Source organism: Xylocopa sonorina, chromosome 18, assembly GCF_050948175.1.
Source record: "Xylocopa sonorina isolate GNS202 chromosome 18, iyXylSono1_principal, whole genome shotgun sequence".
Lineage (NCBI taxonomy): Eukaryota > Metazoa > Arthropoda > Insecta > Hymenoptera > Apidae > Xylocopa > Xylocopa sonorina.
In genome coordinates this window covers 1,029,832-1,047,510 of record NC_135210.1, presented here as the reverse complement: position 1 = coordinate 1,047,510, position 17,679 = coordinate 1,029,832, and the positions used below count along the sequence as shown (strand labels likewise).

The window sequence follows — 17,679 nt, the reverse complement described above, 5'->3', positions numbered from 1 at the left end:
TTTTAGTGTTCGCATGATTTATATTGAATGTTGCTCGTGCGATTTCTTTTACGAACAATGTATGTTGTTCATTCGCTGTTTCATTGACACGTTTCCAAATGATCGTTTTTAAGGCACTTTAATCATTCTCAGCTTATATATGTCATTGTTGCAGCAAATGAGAAACGTTTATCCAGTTATGGGATTTTCTTTCATGAAAATATTCTGATTTTGTTCGTACAATGATTGTACAATGATTAATTTTTTGTTATTACTCAAATACCCCTGACAACATACAGCAAGATGATGTCGGCACCATACCGGGCACCGCGTTGCCACTTCCGTAGCCATCTGTGACCGGATACGTTAGCGTTGTCTGGGTATTATTGGATAAATGTTAGAAGGCAAGCACACAATTGGCATGTGTATGTATAGAGTATCTGCCATCTAGTGTCATAATTTCTACTGCGTTTACGTTAAATCGCATAAGGCGTCGGAATTCAAGAGATTTCCTCTACGCGTGATCAAAATATTATATTATCGAGCATGAAATTTCATCAACGAATATACCTAGTCATCGTTATTCCATTTCTTATTTTCACTTTACATTTGAATTTATACAATACAATTATACGAATTAATTGAAATTATTCTATCATAGTCATCGTACATTACCATTTCACAATCTATATAAGTTCTAATAAAAAATATTGTTATTCCCATCGTTCAATATTATAAAATTTTGTAGAATTCTTCGAGTACCGATTAACAATTAAATCTTTTATAATGTGGCATCAGTAAGAGAGTAATAACTTCTGTTAATCTGTATTCGATAGTTTAAATTGTCTGTAATTTCAATTTCCCATATAAAGGCATTCTAAGTACCTTTTGCACCGCGATAAACGTCATTAACTGTAAGTAGCTTCAAATCTATATTTTCCGCTATCTTTATCGCTTGTATAGTCCCGATTTATCACCTCGAGATGCTGCTTTCTTCCAAAATTGAAAAACATTGAAAAGTTAATATTTTTCATGCCGATATCGAGGTTACTACATGCATTTAAATAATAAACAAACTGGAAACTTTCTTCGTCTATTATGGAATGAAAAAGCGGACAGCATTTAAAACGAAGACACATATTGTAACTTTGTTTCGATGTCAATTTCATTAATTTGTTATTTCAATCGTGCTCTAAAGAAATGAGAAAATGTTATTTATTACAATGAATTTAATTAAACACTCCCGGTTTAGTATAAGCTAAAAGGTAACAAAAGTGTATGGTCATGTATCTCAAAATGTATATTATTTACCATCTTTATCGAAATTAAATATATGCAAATTTTGTACATTTTTCTTACATGTATCTAGTTAAACAAATTATACATACATATTATTCTAATAGAACATTAAAATATATAGTACAAAGTAATTAATACTTAAGGATATTACAGTGATGCAACTTATTAATTAAAGATTAATAATCAAAAGTATATTTGCATTAAACGTGCAAATGTCCAAGAACATTCTTCCTTTACCATTTCATTTTAATCGTAAAGGAACAATTTCCAAACGAACTATTTAATTTCTTTAAAAAAAAGAGAGTAGAAATGGCATTAGAAAGAAATATGTAACATCAGCTGTTTGCTTCTCAGTCTCTTCTTTCCTTTCCTTTAGCTTAAGCAAATACATCTTCTCTATCGGCTCCAACACCTTCCCCATCCTCTAAACTGGAGAAATTTAAGAAATGGGCTGGTCTATGAATCTCATGGTAGAATTCTTTTGGATTCGCCAGTTGCAGTTCGTATTTCATAGTTGGATCGTGTCTGACGCCTGCGATCGTTAAGCGAAGTAACAATTACATTATGTGTATTTTAATGTTTAACTGTCAATAAATAAATACACACGCACGCACGCACACACATATAATGCCTTACCCATAAAGTTGTAGTTCCAAGATCCTTGACTTGGAACCATGAAGAAGCCAAGAAAACGATCAGACAATAACATTTGCACCTTCTCATAATGACTCGGTAGATAACCTTTGGGATTGTTTCCTTTATCGGTGTTTTGTTTTCCCCATTCGAAGCCGCTACAAAGTAAGTATAAAATTTGATCAATTGAAATAATCAAATAGTAACACGCTTAATAGTGTGCAACGTGTAACAGTGAGCGATATTAATACAAACCTAGGTGTTAATTTATATGCCGTAAGGGAACAAGATCCTGGTGTGAAACTACAAGTAATAACAATAGTCTTTTCTCCATCCCAAATTGGATTCTCTGCCATTATCCGAGCATGCGTAGATATATCCTGACAAATACGTATAAATACATATATATTCCATAAAAAAACATAGAAAGGCATAATAGGAAGCACAATAAGATCGAAAATATTACGAACCTGCGGAGACAGTTGTGGCAGCTCGTTAGGTTGAGTGTGGATCCAACCGAGAGGCTCCATTTCTTTCAAATACTGATGATCCGGTAACGGGTTAGGCAAATGAACCGTTTGATGAGTTCCCCATTGCGGAGCCATAACTATACATCTTATTTCCTTCACTTGTGGATTATCTGGTGGGCTAATTCCATATAAATATCCCGCAATCTTGTATGAAGAAAAAAAACCGGAAAAAACAGCAAAAATATCAATTATATTTTTTGTATACCTTCATGAAATTATATATTTTTTAAGAAAATCGTACCTGCGCCCGCAAATCTGAAATAGTGACGAATTTTTTGAGAACGTTTTTCGGTAAAATATACGTGTAACCGGTCTCCTTAATGTCATCAGACGATACGTATATATGATTGGTTCGAAGATGCAAATTAGTAGCAGAAATTGCTCTTACACGCCATTCAGTCTTTGAACTAAATGTTTGCGTTTCGTAGTTCGAAGTTGTAGCTGTTATAATTTCATCTCCATGTTTATTCACTGTGCGTGTTGTTGTTGCCGTAAGTTGTGACTGTTCTTTCGTTTGCTTTTCTATTTCAGCAATTTGTTGACGTTGCGCGGAGGGTGCGCTAATTTCCATACCCAGAATAATATCTCGTATTTCTGATTGCGTTAGCGACGCGACATTCACGCTGCGAACAAGAACAGTTCTATTTTACATGCTGCTCTATGCGATAACTAGAAACGAACGACCGAAAAACAACCTTCATCTTACGTACTTATTCTTTTTACCATAATCGGCCAAAATTAAATCTTTTAATTGAACTTCAACCTTAATCCATTCATCGTCGGTTAAAGAAGGCCATATATGATGCGGTTCCGTGATGGTTGTCTTGTCAGGTTTCAAAACAACTTTTGTTCTTTCGGTGTTCACATGTAATGCACGGAGAATAAGAATCAAACGTGAAAATGCCTATAAAAAAAAAAAAAAAAAAAAAGAAAAGAAAAAGAAATGTGTCCATTTACATTTTAGTACTCTGTTAATAATGTTGTCAGTATAATGTTTATTAACGGAGAAAGGAAAAACGAATGATAATTACTGTATACGAGGAAATAGTTTTCAACCAATCATCGTACAAGTTGAATAAGACCATTTGAGGTTCCGTTGCTTTTAATATCAAATCGCCAAACTTTTCAACCTTTAAACAAGCTTGAAACGGTAACTGAAGCTCTGATCCTTTGATAACAATGTTAGGAAAGTCAAGTAAATGTACTTCTAGAGGATCTAACATTCCTTTTCTGGTCACTATGATTTGCTTAGGTTGTTCTTCAACTGGTAAAGATCGAATTAGCGCAGCTACTTCTTCGGCAGTTTTCCATTTTGCCAACTGACATGTTGACACAACATAATATTAATTATACGTTTGCATTCGTGTGTAAACATTACTACTACTTACTTGACCCAGACGCTTCTGGCCAGCCCATACGGAGGTATGGATAATCTTTAAAAATAATTGACCCGTCCGGGGATTAAAAATAAAGATTGCTCCGTTTATGGGTTTTGTAGTTAAATTACCCTCGAACGTTTTATGAATAGTGACACGATAGACATTGGTGTCATCAACGAACCTAATTCAACATTTAGCCGGTTAAAAATTCTCATTCCTATATTCGAAAGAAGGAAAGACATGCAAGAAAAAACATAAGAAATACCAAATGATTTGATTTGAAAAGAGTTCTCCGTAATTTTGCGAGGATAAGTACGGTTCTGTAGGTTCTGATGAATACAATTGTAAGGCCTTCCTAATGCGTTCTCGCAACACGTACAAAGCTGGATTAGCCTTCATTATTTTTGCCATCGCTTGTTGTATAAGAGGTTTACATCCCGGGAACCAATTACCATACGCGCTAGTAAACAAAAAATTATATCATGAAATATATATAAACGATGACCGTATACATACGTGTACGCGATATAAATTTGAACTTACCTATGCAAATTATAAGCCAAATCAATGGCGATTAGCAATCCTGTTGGCGACGGATAAATAGACATATTATCCGTTGTATAATCTAAGAATTTAGCTCTAGCATATCTTTCAATATCATGAGAATCATAATCTCCCCACCTAAGTTGTACGTCGATCCAATATTTTTGCGTGGTGGTATTATCCATAAGATCTCTATTTAGAGGAACAATTTGCGTTATTTAATGAACACGTACATACGTAACTATAATAGTTATATTTATATTAAAAATAGACAATATGACTACTCGCTTTGAGTCTGCAAGCAAGGACGGTCTAGAGACATTCCACTTGTACGCAGAGAAAAGTAAAATGTCGGCACAAGAGGAGTTCATTTTGTACGACTTCCTAGGATGGATGGTCTCCTTTTGAACAGTTTCGATTTCCAGTGCATCTAATTCTTGATCAAAAACTTGACAGAGATCCATTACAATTGATTCGTGGACTTTTTGCCACAGATGCGCACGAAATATTTGAATCAGCGAAATTTTCAATGTGGGAATTTTACCGTGCATAAATATCCCTGTTAAATCCAATTGTACCTAATAACGAACAAACGAAACCACTTTATTCACTTATACGCCTCAAATTGAAAAATGGCTTTCAATAATTACAGTTAATTACAACTGATTAGTTTAATTTGAGATTATTCACTGTACCTGAAAACCAACGTATACGTTTGCTCTGTTAATAGTTGGTGACCACCATAAGGTAAATCGCCGATTTGGAATTTGATTCAAACCAGATCTTTGAGCATTAGTCAACTTTTTATATTTCATAGATTCTTCGAATCCGGATGCTTTTTCCCTAAACAAAAAGAAAAGGCAATAAGATATATGCGTTGTTAATATAAGCTAATAAAATGATGGTAAATACTTATAAATCACGGAATAGTACGAAATAGTGTATGTATTATAATAAAGGCATGAAATGAAAATGTTTTACCAGAAAAGACCTTCCCATGTTGGGAAATACGTTCCCTTGAAAAGCGTATGCTCTAAAATACCCTCTACACCGCCAAGGGCCTGTATCATGTCCGTTCTATAATTATTTAAATTCCATAATTTACCATCGTGACGTTGATGAGTCCACCAGAAGGGATTTTGTTTCAACACCTAAAGTTCATACGTATTTATCGATGAATGAAATGTATATAGAAATGCATATTGCGATCAAGATGTACGCGTACCTGATACTGCTTAAATTCTGTGCGTATTCTCCACCCCTTATCATAGGCAAGAGTGTGCCTGTCTTTTTGGAATAACGTATTTATTCTAGGTATACCACGATCCCAGCTGTCTTCGAGATCTTCTAAAGTAAGCCTACGATTTTGCGCATTGGCTTCTTGTCGCTTCAACGCATATTCTGCCCATACTCGTTGCGAATCTATAAACTCGGATTCCCACGGTTGAATGTATCGATATAAATTTGGGATCAGTTGATCTTCATCGTGACTCATGCCAGAACGGAAATGTGTGATGCCCACGTCAGTTTGCTTCGACCATCTCAAATCCGACTAAAAAGAATGTCAACATGAAAAATGTTACTTGTATCTTTGGACTTTAGCCAGAAAGAAGATTGAATTGAAACGAACAGCTAACAAAATTAATCGATTATTTTCATAATGTACTGGCAGCTTACCTGAGGTATAAGTACATGTCCCATTGAAAGCATCCCAAGCCCACCTAATTCTTTCGGTGTGTAAAATACAACCGGTGGAAATCGCGAAGGCATTTTAGAATTAAGACCAATCTTGATACGCGTTTGAATTTTATTCTCGCATTTAACCAATAAATCTAAAAGCTCCTGCGTGTTCACCACAGCTTCGCGGAAATACGTCATCAACCCGATCAAAGCTGTATTCCATTTGTTAACGATCTTGGTGAAAGTTGTAGATCCGGAAGCCATAAGAATTTGTCTAACTCTATTGTGAAATCGCTGCAGACTTTCATCGTCGACCCTCAAAAAACACTGAGCGGTCCTCTCTTTTGTAATTTCGTTTTGCAAGTTCCAAACGCCATCCCTGTGTGTGAATTCTTCGTGCGTAGTTCTACATTTTGGTAAAATTCTGCACTCGAATCCACTCATGTTGAATAACAAATTAGGATTATCCTTACTGTATACGCTAACAAAACTATTTTCCCACTGTATCGTAGTTGTGGAACGGGGTAAACGATTTTTAATATCCCAAAATACAGCTCGTCCCCTGAAAATTACATATATTTTCAATCAATGTACATAGGAGGAAAACCGAGGGAAAAGGGAAGGAGAGAAAACAAATAAACCCTAACGATCTATCAACTATAATTACTTGTTATCAACTTTATACTTATACCTACAAATTTACGTCATGCTTCATAAGACGCATTCGCGCATCTCGAGGCCAGCATTTTTTATTATTATAACCAACGATATTTTCGTTATTAGGGTCCGGATGCTCCGTCAAGTATCTCTGAATCAGATCTCTCGCTTCATCCGCAGAAAATCTATTAACATAGAATAGACGAATAAAACTTCTACTAGTAATAACTTAAACTATAGATAGAGCTGCTTAGAGGAATATCGCCTTACAAATATTATTACGATTAAATTGTTACCTTAGAAACAGATGTATTCTGTCCACGTATCTGCAGTACAATCTAATCGGATGTGCCGTTTCCGAGGCTACATCTTGGAAGGTCAAGAAATCGTTTGGCATTTGAGGGGGACCAGCCATTTCACTGGCTCGTTGTAATCCAAGAACCAACAGATCCAATACTAGACCATAATATTGTGCAATAAATGACGCAAATTGTAATCCTCTAATTATTCCGTAACTGTTTGTATGGTTCATGTCCTAAATAATTACTAACCTAATTACTAATTCCTTTATATATTCCTTTCATCGATTCATATGTAGGTAGGATATAAAAAGGATAAGTACCTTATAATTAATGACAACGTTATTCTTGGCAGTCATGTAATCCGCTATATTATGATCGACAATTAATCGAAGAAGTCTGTTTAATAACGTTAAATCGATCTTTTCGTACAATTTTTCAAACTTTGATTCCAGTAAAACATTGCACTCTCCTTCGCTAACATCCCAAACATCTTGTAGATTATTAATACCCTGGCACCACTTGTATACCAACAGAGGAGGTGGTTCGGTATCCGAAGGTTTAACCCATGGTGGGAACAATCTTCGCTTGTCCGCTTCGTACCATAGATATTGGTCCAAATAAGCGTCCGTAATTTTTTCAAGTGGCTCAACGTCATAGACAGGAATCAGATGACTATAAAGATCCATAAATTCTATTCCCACCTGTGGGGGGGGATAGAGATATAAAGGATATATGAAATGGTTTATTAAAGCGATTCGGAAAATAGAAGAAAATTATTTGTCCACCTCTTTGAACGCTCTCTGCGTTAAAAGGTGACGTTTGATTCTGGACAGCGCTTCATGCGGATTGTCGTACGCTTGTTCTATTAAACCGAGTTCTTCGCGTTGACTTTGGTTTAACCTCGACTTGACGCTATACGCTTCCTTCAATCGTTCCAGAGCCAATATTAGAAGCTTGGTGTCATGCTTGTAAGACAACGGTGGAAAAGGTATAGGCGCGAATCTTCTTGATTCCAACCAATGTACAGTTGTCGTATATATAGCTACCGCTTCCTCCGGTGAAATGTACGGACCATCCTACGTCGAGACAATAATAAACGATATTTGGTTAATAAAGGCAATTGATATCATAAATAATATCAATTCTTCCTCTGTACCTTTAAATAATTATGTTGTCGTTCTTGTTCAGCTTTAAGATAGAGTCGCGTGAGACGTCCTAGATTTTTCTTACAAACAGTTTTATCTACGGTTGCTCCGCGTCTAATACGTTCTCGGTTATAATGAGCAGTGTTCGTCCACCAATCCGCCTTCATTTTAACGTAACGAAGAATCATATTTTCGATCGGTATTGGTAATCCAGGCACCTGCGGCAGAAAGTGAACAGTGCGGAAGACTTTAAAATTGAAAATTACACATACGCTTAATAAATAAATAAATATAGCTGGCACACAAACCTTCCAAGGAATGTTTGCCTTCCAACACCTCCATGCTTCACTAAGATGTTGAAGTATCGTCCGGGCTTTATTTTGTTTAATTCCCTCTGGCATCATATCCACGATATCGTGCATAACAGATGCCCTTAGTTCAAGATCAAAATGCGATTCTACTCGTTGCTTCGTCACAGTTTTCGCGACACCTTTCGAATGACGACCTTCAAATTGCCTGGACAATAAATTCCCTAACCATCTCTCCAGTAACGGAGTAATTCCTCTCATAAAGAATAGCCACACTCTCCAGCCGGGTGCCCAGAATCCGCAACCAGGACCTTTTCCAACAGGACCCTGCGCGTATGTCCATGTACCATGAAAATGACACGATCAGATTAAAAAAGACGTAGCAGAGTAGTTTTGGTAAACACATGCTTTAAAACCCGTTCACGTACCGTGTTAAAGCGGTAGTAAATCAAATGTTTCAAATCCTTGCACATCCTGATTTGTCGCATCAATTTATATTTATAACGGTACATTCCAGTCAATTGGCCAACATGTGCGAAAATGTATTGTAACCCATCAGCCAGTTGAAACGCATCAACATTATTCAAACGGTACTGTACGTGAGAATCGATTATTAATTTCGTTAAACGCAGAATCTCACGACACAGATGAAAAGCTGAAAATAAAAGATATACGAAAGAAATAGAATAACGAAATAATGCAAAATTGTCCTAAAAAAAAACCTACTAACTGTTTACCACAGTTTACCCACCGTTTCCAAATCTAGATTTCTTTCTCTCTTTTGTCGTTAAAGTTTTAACCGGTTTCAAGTTAAAATTATAATCCAAATGAAGATAATTCAAGTTTTTTCGGTGAATTAATAAATTCAACATATTGTATCCCTGTCGACATACTTGTAGGCCAGCTTCAACCCAGTCTATCGTGGTAGTTTGGAAAAACTTTGTCGATTTAAACGATCGAAACAAATAACGTTTCTTTTGTGGTTTGGGGTGCCTGTGCTTCAACGCATTTAACACAAAGTACTTCAATAACTTTTGATAGCTAACTCGAACTTTAACAGGTTGCCCGGGTGGACAATGTTCCCTGTACCAAGATTTCACCAAAGGAATATCAATCGCTCTCCTTGTTCTGCCAGAACGGGTATTAAATGGTCTCGGTGCCCATAATAAAGCTATCCCATTCGCAGTATTGTCGGTGTACAACGGTGTTTCTTGAAGAAAAGGCTGTACTTCTTCGGGAAGCACAAAATCTTCGTCGTCGTCAATTTGTGGTTCCATGGTCTACCAAAAAAAAAAATATAATGTATCATGTTCTGTTCTATATATTATGCTTCTACATGGATTCCTGCCATAATAAAATCCATAATAAAATCTTTACCTTCAGAGAATTTCTATGAGAAATAGGATTAATTAAAGGATCGAAATAAAACGCGGGTAAATCAGGATCTTCAGTTTTTATATAAACAACATTTGGTGCGTGATACCTGAAATTATTCGAGAACATCGTTAGAAAATGATTGTCGGATATTGTCAATTAAAATTGCATGTTTAACAAAATTTTATAAGCGCTGTAGGTGATTTCAGCGGTTGCCTTTTATACTTTACAAAGGACACGAATAACAATCACCGGTAATCTACCACACTGCTAGTAAGACTCTAATATATTAATCATCGACAAGTCTTAAAACTTGCGTGGAATACATTAAAGTATTGAATTGAAAGTAAGAATTGAAAGTAGTACCTACCATGATAAATGTACAAAATGTGGCATGTTATTGTATAAATAGGGGAACGCGATGCGATATTCTGTCCTTATAGGTTGTCTAATGATAATTTTATTAATATCGTTAAACTCGTTCCAATCTTCATCAGCGGCATTCGAATCCTTCACTAATGGTTCAAATTTTGGCCCACCTGGTATAGCCATATTTAGCGCTTTTGCAGTAAAAAATGATTTTGGGTCGAAGAGGTAAAAAAAGTTCTGATCCACCAAATCTGTTAATAACTGATTTGCCAAACGATACAAAGTCGCCATCTGCGGTAAAGTTAGGTTCCATCTTCGATAAGTAGATCCATTAACATGCCTGTAACGTTATTAATGATTTAAATAATTGTCTGTTAAATAATATATATATATATTTATGTTGCGATATACCAAGATGGAATTCAGTATAGCGTTTTCTCCAGCTAATGGTAACACGTAGTATTTATCTCGGATAAAACTGCCGAATTACACAATAGCCATCAACTCACATGTTAGTTGATTTCAGGACCCCCACGCGTTTCATCACGGAGTAATGGTACTTTATAAATTTTATTACACAAAAGATCAACGTAAACAAAACTAATAAAAACCTTTGTAATCGGTTCCAGCGACTTTAATATAAGTTATATAACTTACTTTGTACCAACAAGTGGTTTATGCTCATAAAACCAAGACGCTACAGATTCGTCTTCCTCCGAATCAAGCTCTATCTGAATAGCTTCCAGAGGTTCTACGTCTAAAACATTGTCCGCATAATCTAATGGAGGTTCCTCATCGTCGAAGGGTGGAAATCTCATTCTCTTAAAATGTCTACGATCCCGTTTCTCCCTTCGCATCATGATCCACATCGTTCTACACGAAGGGGAACACGAGTAAGAACAAAAAAAATAGGATAATAAACTATATACAAAATCTATGTAAATTAGTAATGTAAAGAATAATAAGTAAAAGAAGTGAAACTATATGAGAAAATTAAATGGAAATAGGGAATTACGATAAACTCGTTATTATATTTGACGCATTTTTTCTTCGAAAAAATTCGGTACAAAAATTTAATTAAATCACGAATGAATATGGGTAAAAAAATTAAGTTTCGGTCAGAAATAAACTGTGCGACAAGTGAAGAAACGTTATTTCATATATAGATCTGAAATGATCTTTTTAACTTACCCCCATTGAGCAATATACACAGGTTCTATAACCCAAGGGATTTCATTTACAAATGTAATTGCACCCGTAATATGATACAGAACCTTTACGTCTCGAATTTGTTCCCAAGGCATAGGCATATTCTCTAAAAGTTTCATTACTGCGTGAGGCATATACTTTAATGCTCTAAAACAGAATAATTAAAGTTGTAGAATTATTTAGCTCGCGTATTTTTTTACTTTCTCCTCTTACCCCAAATAAACACGTTTATCGTGTCTATATTTACGGCTGCTCATATCTCCGTGATCTCTGATAATCTTTCTTATGTGTTCAGGTGGCATATCTTCTTTCTGAGCGTCCACAAATCCAAACTTTCTTTTTTCTGCGAATCTCTTTGACTGAAGCTGTTGCCATTTTTGGGCTGAAATTACATGCGTACATATACATGCATATTTATAAACCGCAAACATACTTTATAATCAAATTATTAACATTTTAGTACCTTTCTCTTGAAGCTTATCCTCTGACAGAACTTCTGGCTGTTTAGATATTTGCGGTAACGGCGGTCCAGCTATTGCCTGCATATGAGCGTGATGTGCAGCTTGCGCCTGTGCAGCTGCTTGAGCATGAGCCTGAGCTGCAGCTAGCTGAGCGTGCGCTTGTTGTTGAGCCATCATGGTGGCCCAGGGGTTTGGACCCAATAAATATGGTGGTATCGACATCTCTCTCGATGTGTTTATTTTAATCGACTAGAATAAAAAACAATCAAATCAACGATCTCGATACATCGATCTTATATTCTCGTTTCTTCGCATTCTTCATTTTAACCCTTTGCGGTCGATGCGAGAGAGGGTGAGATAGGTGAGATAGGTTTATCAGGATTGCCCCGAATTAAAGACGTAATTATTTCAAAAGTCGCCTCAAAAGCCTCCAAATTTTCGTTAAAATTTTCAGAAATAAATAGTATATGTAATTCCCAAAAATGGAGGAGTTTATAACTTTGAAAAAATGTATGCTTTTAAATCAAAGGGTTAATATAAAAATGTAGCCACATGTAGCTACATTTAAAGAAAATAAATATAAAAGAATATAAAAGAAAATAATAAATAATTGTTCGACTTACTGAATGTAAGTCTAATATATATATAGAATATATATACATATACGAAAAATAAACAGTTATATGACTCTAAAATAAATTTAATTTCTACTCTTAAAATGTTTTCTACGTACGCTGACTATACGCTTATATAGTAGGAAGTCTTAGAGGAAAGCGAATAAAGCGACGCTACTGTTTCTCGAACGGCTACATTGGCCTGTACATAACATAAAACTATCTAAATCTATTCTACTTAACAAGTGAATTGAGCAACGAAAGCACCGATCTCGTCGATCAATCTTTACTTACTACAGTATCAATACTTGGACTGAATAGATTTGCAGGAGCGAGGGAAATTGCTGTTGGAACCTTTAACGTTCATATTCCCATTTCATGAAATTCTCTGCGTAGTCCTTCTTCGCAACGTTGCCAATATTTTTCTATTATTACTGTTTGTTACTAAATCTTTATTACTGTTTGTTGTGTAACAGAATGAGAAAAAGGGAAAAATACTTAATAAAAATTAGTGAAACACTAATGGGAATGTTTGTAACGAGGAAATTTATCGCTACTTACGTTACAAATACGCAGAGAAAAAATTTCATTCGGAGAAAGACCGGAACCGTCTCCGTATATACCACCATAGATGTGATCATGAAAATATTATAGACGAAACACTCGTCTATAATGACGTTGCTTAATATGCCTCGATTGGCATTGGCATTGGCATTGGCTAGTGTTAAAACAGTAGTTTTAGCTGTTAATAGTTTTAGTTGGAGATTCTTTAGGATTCGTTAGGAGATTCTTAAGAAATATATAAATATTATAAATATTTCGTGAAACTTTTTCTTCTTCCGTTTAATTAATCGCCTTTTGCGTAAATTTTGCGTAAAAAATCCCCCACCTCATAGGGATTTAATTGCGAACCATTCGTTGGTACTATACATAGAATGTTTGTATACGTATTATGTGTGTACGCGTATCGGTGCATAAATAAATATTACAACTATTAACAAAATATTACAATAAGAGGTGCAGTTTTATTAAATTTGATAGTCAAAAATGGGGAAAGGATTTAATAATTACATGTGCAAAAAGTTTTTTCATCCAGCATCTCGAGATAATTTGAAGCGGGTATGTACACTTTTTCGAGGTTATTATCAGACGCATATATAAGGAATAAATTTACAATATTTTTAACTTCTTTGTTCAAAGGTATGGATGGCCGAACAGCAAGCGGAGGCTTATAAGAAAAAGCAAGAGGAATTACGTGTCCAATATGAAAAAGAACAAGATCTGCATAATAACAAGTAAGTTAAACGACTATTTTTAGATAAGCTTTATGAGGATATTTTTAAAAAATTTACTTACTTACTTTATTACCCGCAGAGCCTTGTTGAGCAAAGAAAGCAAGGACAAGCTGAGCGTTAATTTTATGTACGAACCACCACCAGGAGCGAAAAAGGAAAGAGAAAAAGAAGACAACGAACCAGAGTATAAATTCGAATGGCAACGCAAATACAATGCGCCAAGAGAAAGCTACTGTAAAGGGGATAGCGAAATAAGAGATCAACCTTTTGGTATTCAAGTACGTAACGTCCGTTGTATTAAATGCCACAAGTGGGGACATATAAACACAGGTTTGTGTCTAATAAATATAATATTAAGGAGTGATAAAATCAAATATTTCGTACGTGTAAAGAGGTCCGTGTTTAATCACGAATTACCCGATTACAGATAAAGAGTGTCCTCTGTATAGTCAAGCAATGAGTGTAGTCATGGCAAATAGTTCGCAAACAGCCTCAACTCCAGACGCTTTAACGCTAGTTCAACAAATGAGGGAAGACGGATTGGCGCTAAAAAAGTAAGCTTAAACTTTAATGTCTAAAAAAAAATTATTGCGCTATGTACATTGTAAAAAAAAAAAAAAGTTCTGAAACCTATGAATCTCTTTCAAACCGAAATAAATTCTTTGCCTGAAACATTTTTCAAAATAGTATCTACTTTCGCAGGTAACTATAAACTTCCAGTGAAACTGGATAATCTTTTTTTCTGTTTAATCTCTTTACTAATATATTTTCCGATCTGTTTTACAGATCTGCTCTTAGCGCTCAACAACATTTACGAGTTCCTGAACACGAACATCTTATGGTATCAGACGGTGAAGAACAATCTGAAATTTCGTTTCTGAAAACCCTTTCTAAGAAAGATAAGAAGAAATTATTAAAGTATTTCTTGTACTTTTCGTATTGTCTTAATTATTAGTACATGCAAAAAAAATTAATTTGAAAATCAATAATTTCAGGAAATTGCAACAACTTGAAAAGAAGGCCAAAAAGAAGGAAAAGAAGAAATTGAAAAGGAAACGAAAGGAGAGAGAGAGTAAACGCAAAAGAAGTACCCGAAATTCAGATACCGATTCAGACAGTACTTCCAGCAGTAGCACTAGTAATGTCAGCAACGGCAGCACAAGTAGCAGTACTTCAACTACTAGTACTAGTATTAGCAATAACAATGTTAATAAAATATCGAATAATTATGAGTCAGAAAAATTAAAAAAGAAGAGGAAGAAAATAGAAGAAACAGATTCTCTTCAAAACGATAATGCTTTGAATTATCGTAAAAGTAAGTATAACCGAATAGATAATCGGAAAGGAGGATGTGACTTTAGACATGAAAGAAAATCTATACAATACAGAGAGAAATTTCATGAAAAAGATGCAAAAGAAAGTAAACACTCTGATAATCGGAGGAAAAGAAAACACACAAAATTTAGCGAGGATACAACTGATAAAAATCAAAATAGGAAAAGAACAAGACGATCTTAAGATTAATTAAATTCTTTGATTGCGTATTAAAAGTATAAAATAACAATAATTCATCTTGTTGGAAGGTAACGAGGAGCGTTGTGCACATTATATCTACTATTTACTCGTACAAATCACAAAGCATATACAAGCGCATAATATACGATGCGCATCTAGGTATTTTATATTTATATAATATAAAATACGATATAGTGAGGTAATTCTTATACCGACTAGACAATTTAATATGAATTGAAAATATGTAATAAAATCTTTTAACGATTAGATTTCATCAATACAATTATTAATCAAACTATTTAAATGCTTATGTATATTTTCAATGTCTAATCAGTACTAGAGCGAGAGAGAGAGGGAGAGAGAGAGAGAGAGAGAGAGAGAGAGAGAGAGAGAGAGAGATGAGTATTAATAGTGTATCAACAAAATTAGAAAATGACTAAAATGATATGTACAAGTTTTTCAATCTTTAAATTTGATAATGTACGCAACAGATAACGTAACTATGATGCAGAGATTAGTCTAGAATATAGAATACCATATAGAGATATTATAATTAAAAAGGCATTTGAGTTAAGTATTAATATAAAGTAAGTTATATGTAAAAATAGTGCTTGCGTTCATATCTATGTTAACTCGTAGCTACGTACTCATCTTTTGTAACCTATCAATTTTCTTAATTTTATTAACATAGTTTTCAGATGTATATGTATGAATACATTTCACTTGTTAAAAATTGCAAATATGTTAGTGGTATGATGAAACTTGTATTATGCCATCTGTAAGTAGTTACAATTGATTCAAGTTTCATTGATATATACTTTACACTGACATTAAGCAAGTATTAATAAAATCCTTGTTTTAACTTTTATTAAATTTTATCAATAATCCATAATTGTATAATTGCATGCATAAACCGAACTTGTACTGTAATAACGCGATTATATAGATACATGAAAAGTGATGTAATATTAAAACATCTACGTATACTAAAAACAATACTATGTATATAATGGATAAACAATTATCAGTGCAAAATCTGAATACCATGCGTTAAGTATTTCAATATTTCCTTCTTTGTATAGTGGTCTCCCACATTTGACATATTTAATAGGAGGACGTATATATAATTAAGAAAATAAACGAATTTTGTAATAATAGAATAATTACATTTTTACCAATCAAACAATCTGTTTACATTAAAGTCGGAGAAATTGACAGTTCGTTTAGGTATTTACATTATATTTTACATTTTTTTCGGCTGCTATATTAAAAAAATTAATCAACATTGTAACTATTATATATTTGCAACAAGAGAAGAGATGTGTTGCTAGGAGACACTACGATTAACTAATAGAACATTCAGATACAAGAGACTCTACTACAATTATAAACGTTTAAAGTTGTCACTACACGTGTATAATTTAAATTAATTTAGTGTTTTTGAACGTTTATGTATACACGTTTAACAACGTATTGCTCGATACTGTATAAACTAACTTTGTTACTAAAAAATACCGAAATGAGCCATTGTCTGTATTCTATATTTAAAAATGCAAGGAAACAGTTTCGTATCTCTGTATATTTATCTTACAAGATATCAATTTTTCTCTTAGATATACTATTAATATTTTACTATCATAACATAATTAACTATTAACAAAAATTTTACATACTTATTACTCTGTACACGTGAGCATATTTAAACGTGCATATGTTTTTCTATGTAAAATTTAATACTATTCAGCTGAAAGAGCTGTGAACACTTGGGCAGTTTGAATCTTTTTCTGTGTAATTATTACATTTACAATGATTACACGTAGAAAGCAGAATTTGCATTTGTAAGTTACTAGAAATAGTAATAAATTGTAATTTAACAAGGCGTTATAGATACGATGTAGGTGTACCACTATCCTCTAAATAGTTGTACATAGCTGATGAGAGGAGACATATAAAGACGTGTTACAAATTTGGCCACCTTTTACATATACATTTGTTTTGAATAATCGAACGAACAAAACTTAAAAAGAAACCACAGAGAAGAAACCATTAAATCTTATCAACGATTATATAAAGTAGTATTAATTGATTCCGATTTTATCTTTTTTATATGTATATATATATATACCTTCTTATTTTAAAATATATTTTTAAAATCTTAATCCCTAAAACGGAATATTACATACGACACCAAATGTGAATCTTCCTCTTTTACTTCTTAAGAGACGCTGGCACTTGCGACTCACCTATTTTACAGGCAAAATTACTATTGAATAACGAAAAATATCAGTTTATAATTTTTCTCCAACTCTACTACACAACATAAACATAAATAAAATTTTTATTTGTTTTTGCAACGCAATTTGTTTGTTGCCCCTCTCTTTCTTCCT

The 17,679-nt window shown here is 34.0% G+C and overlaps 3 protein-coding genes across 3 annotated transcripts in view; 2 read left to right on the top strand and 1 right to left on the bottom strand.

Moving 5' to 3' along the window:
* The window catches only part of LOC143431430 (uncharacterized), a 90,494-nt gene that overhangs the window by 55,623 nt on the left and 17,192 nt on the right, over positions 1-17,679 (top strand). The gene's annotated exons all lie outside the window — the stretch shown is intronic.
* On the bottom strand, positions 1,279-12,870 carry Prp8 (pre-mRNA processing factor 8). Its single transcript, XM_076908518.1, has 30 exons — positions 12,777-12,870; positions 11,871-12,117; positions 11,621-11,789; positions 11,390-11,554; positions 10,856-11,071; positions 10,200-10,538; positions 9,833-9,938; positions 9,207-9,735; positions 8,884-9,110; positions 8,456-8,782; positions 8,159-8,365; positions 7,788-8,078; positions 7,323-7,703; positions 6,997-7,235; positions 6,739-6,885; positions 6,041-6,605; positions 5,589-5,915; positions 5,345-5,514; positions 5,059-5,206; positions 4,652-4,941; positions 4,364-4,555; positions 4,086-4,280; positions 3,830-4,001; positions 3,473-3,760; positions 3,152-3,345; positions 2,683-3,064; positions 2,382-2,585; positions 2,167-2,291; positions 1,915-2,069; positions 1,279-1,810 (listed from the first exon to the last, which is right to left on the bottom strand). The coding sequence occupies exons 2-30, from the start codon at positions 12,088-12,090 to the stop codon at positions 1,656-1,658; spliced, it is 7,125 nt and encodes a 2,374-aa protein (XP_076764633.1). The 5' UTR covers positions 12,091-12,117; positions 12,777-12,870; the 3' UTR covers positions 1,279-1,655.
* LOC143431459 (corepressor interacting with RBPJ 1) lies at positions 13,515-15,377 on the top strand. Its single transcript, XM_076908219.1, has 6 exons — positions 13,515-13,601; positions 13,683-13,777; positions 13,857-14,107; positions 14,205-14,331; positions 14,564-14,695; positions 14,773-15,377. The coding sequence occupies exons 1-6, from the start codon at positions 13,530-13,532 to the stop codon at positions 15,293-15,295; spliced, it is 1,200 nt and encodes a 399-aa protein (XP_076764334.1). The 5' UTR covers positions 13,515-13,529; the 3' UTR covers positions 15,296-15,377.

Excerpts from the sequence above, each read along its gene's own strand:
- Prp8 (XM_076908518.1), bottom strand. The coding sequence starts at position 12,090 with ATGTCGATACCACCATATTTATTGGGTCCAAACCCCTGGGCCACCATG. Across the intron at positions 9,736-9,832 it reads CTCATAGAAATTCTCTGAAG|ACCATGGAACCACAAATTGA; the intron begins GTAAAGATTTTA and ends TTTTTTTGGTAG. Across the intron at positions 3,346-3,472 it reads AAACTATTTCCTCGTATACA|GCATTTTCACGTTTGATTCT; the intron begins GTAATTATCATT and ends TTTTTTTTATAG.
- LOC143431459 (XM_076908219.1), top strand. The coding sequence starts at position 13,530 with ATGGGGAAAGGATTTAATAATTACATGTGCAAAAAGTTTTTTCATCCA. Across the intron at positions 13,778-13,856 it reads CAAGATCTGCATAATAACAA|AGCCTTGTTGAGCAAAGAAA; the intron begins GTAAGTTAAACG and ends TATTACCCGCAG. Across the intron at positions 14,332-14,563 it reads GACGGATTGGCGCTAAAAAA|ATCTGCTCTTAGCGCTCAAC; the intron begins GTAAGCTTAAAC and ends TCTGTTTTACAG.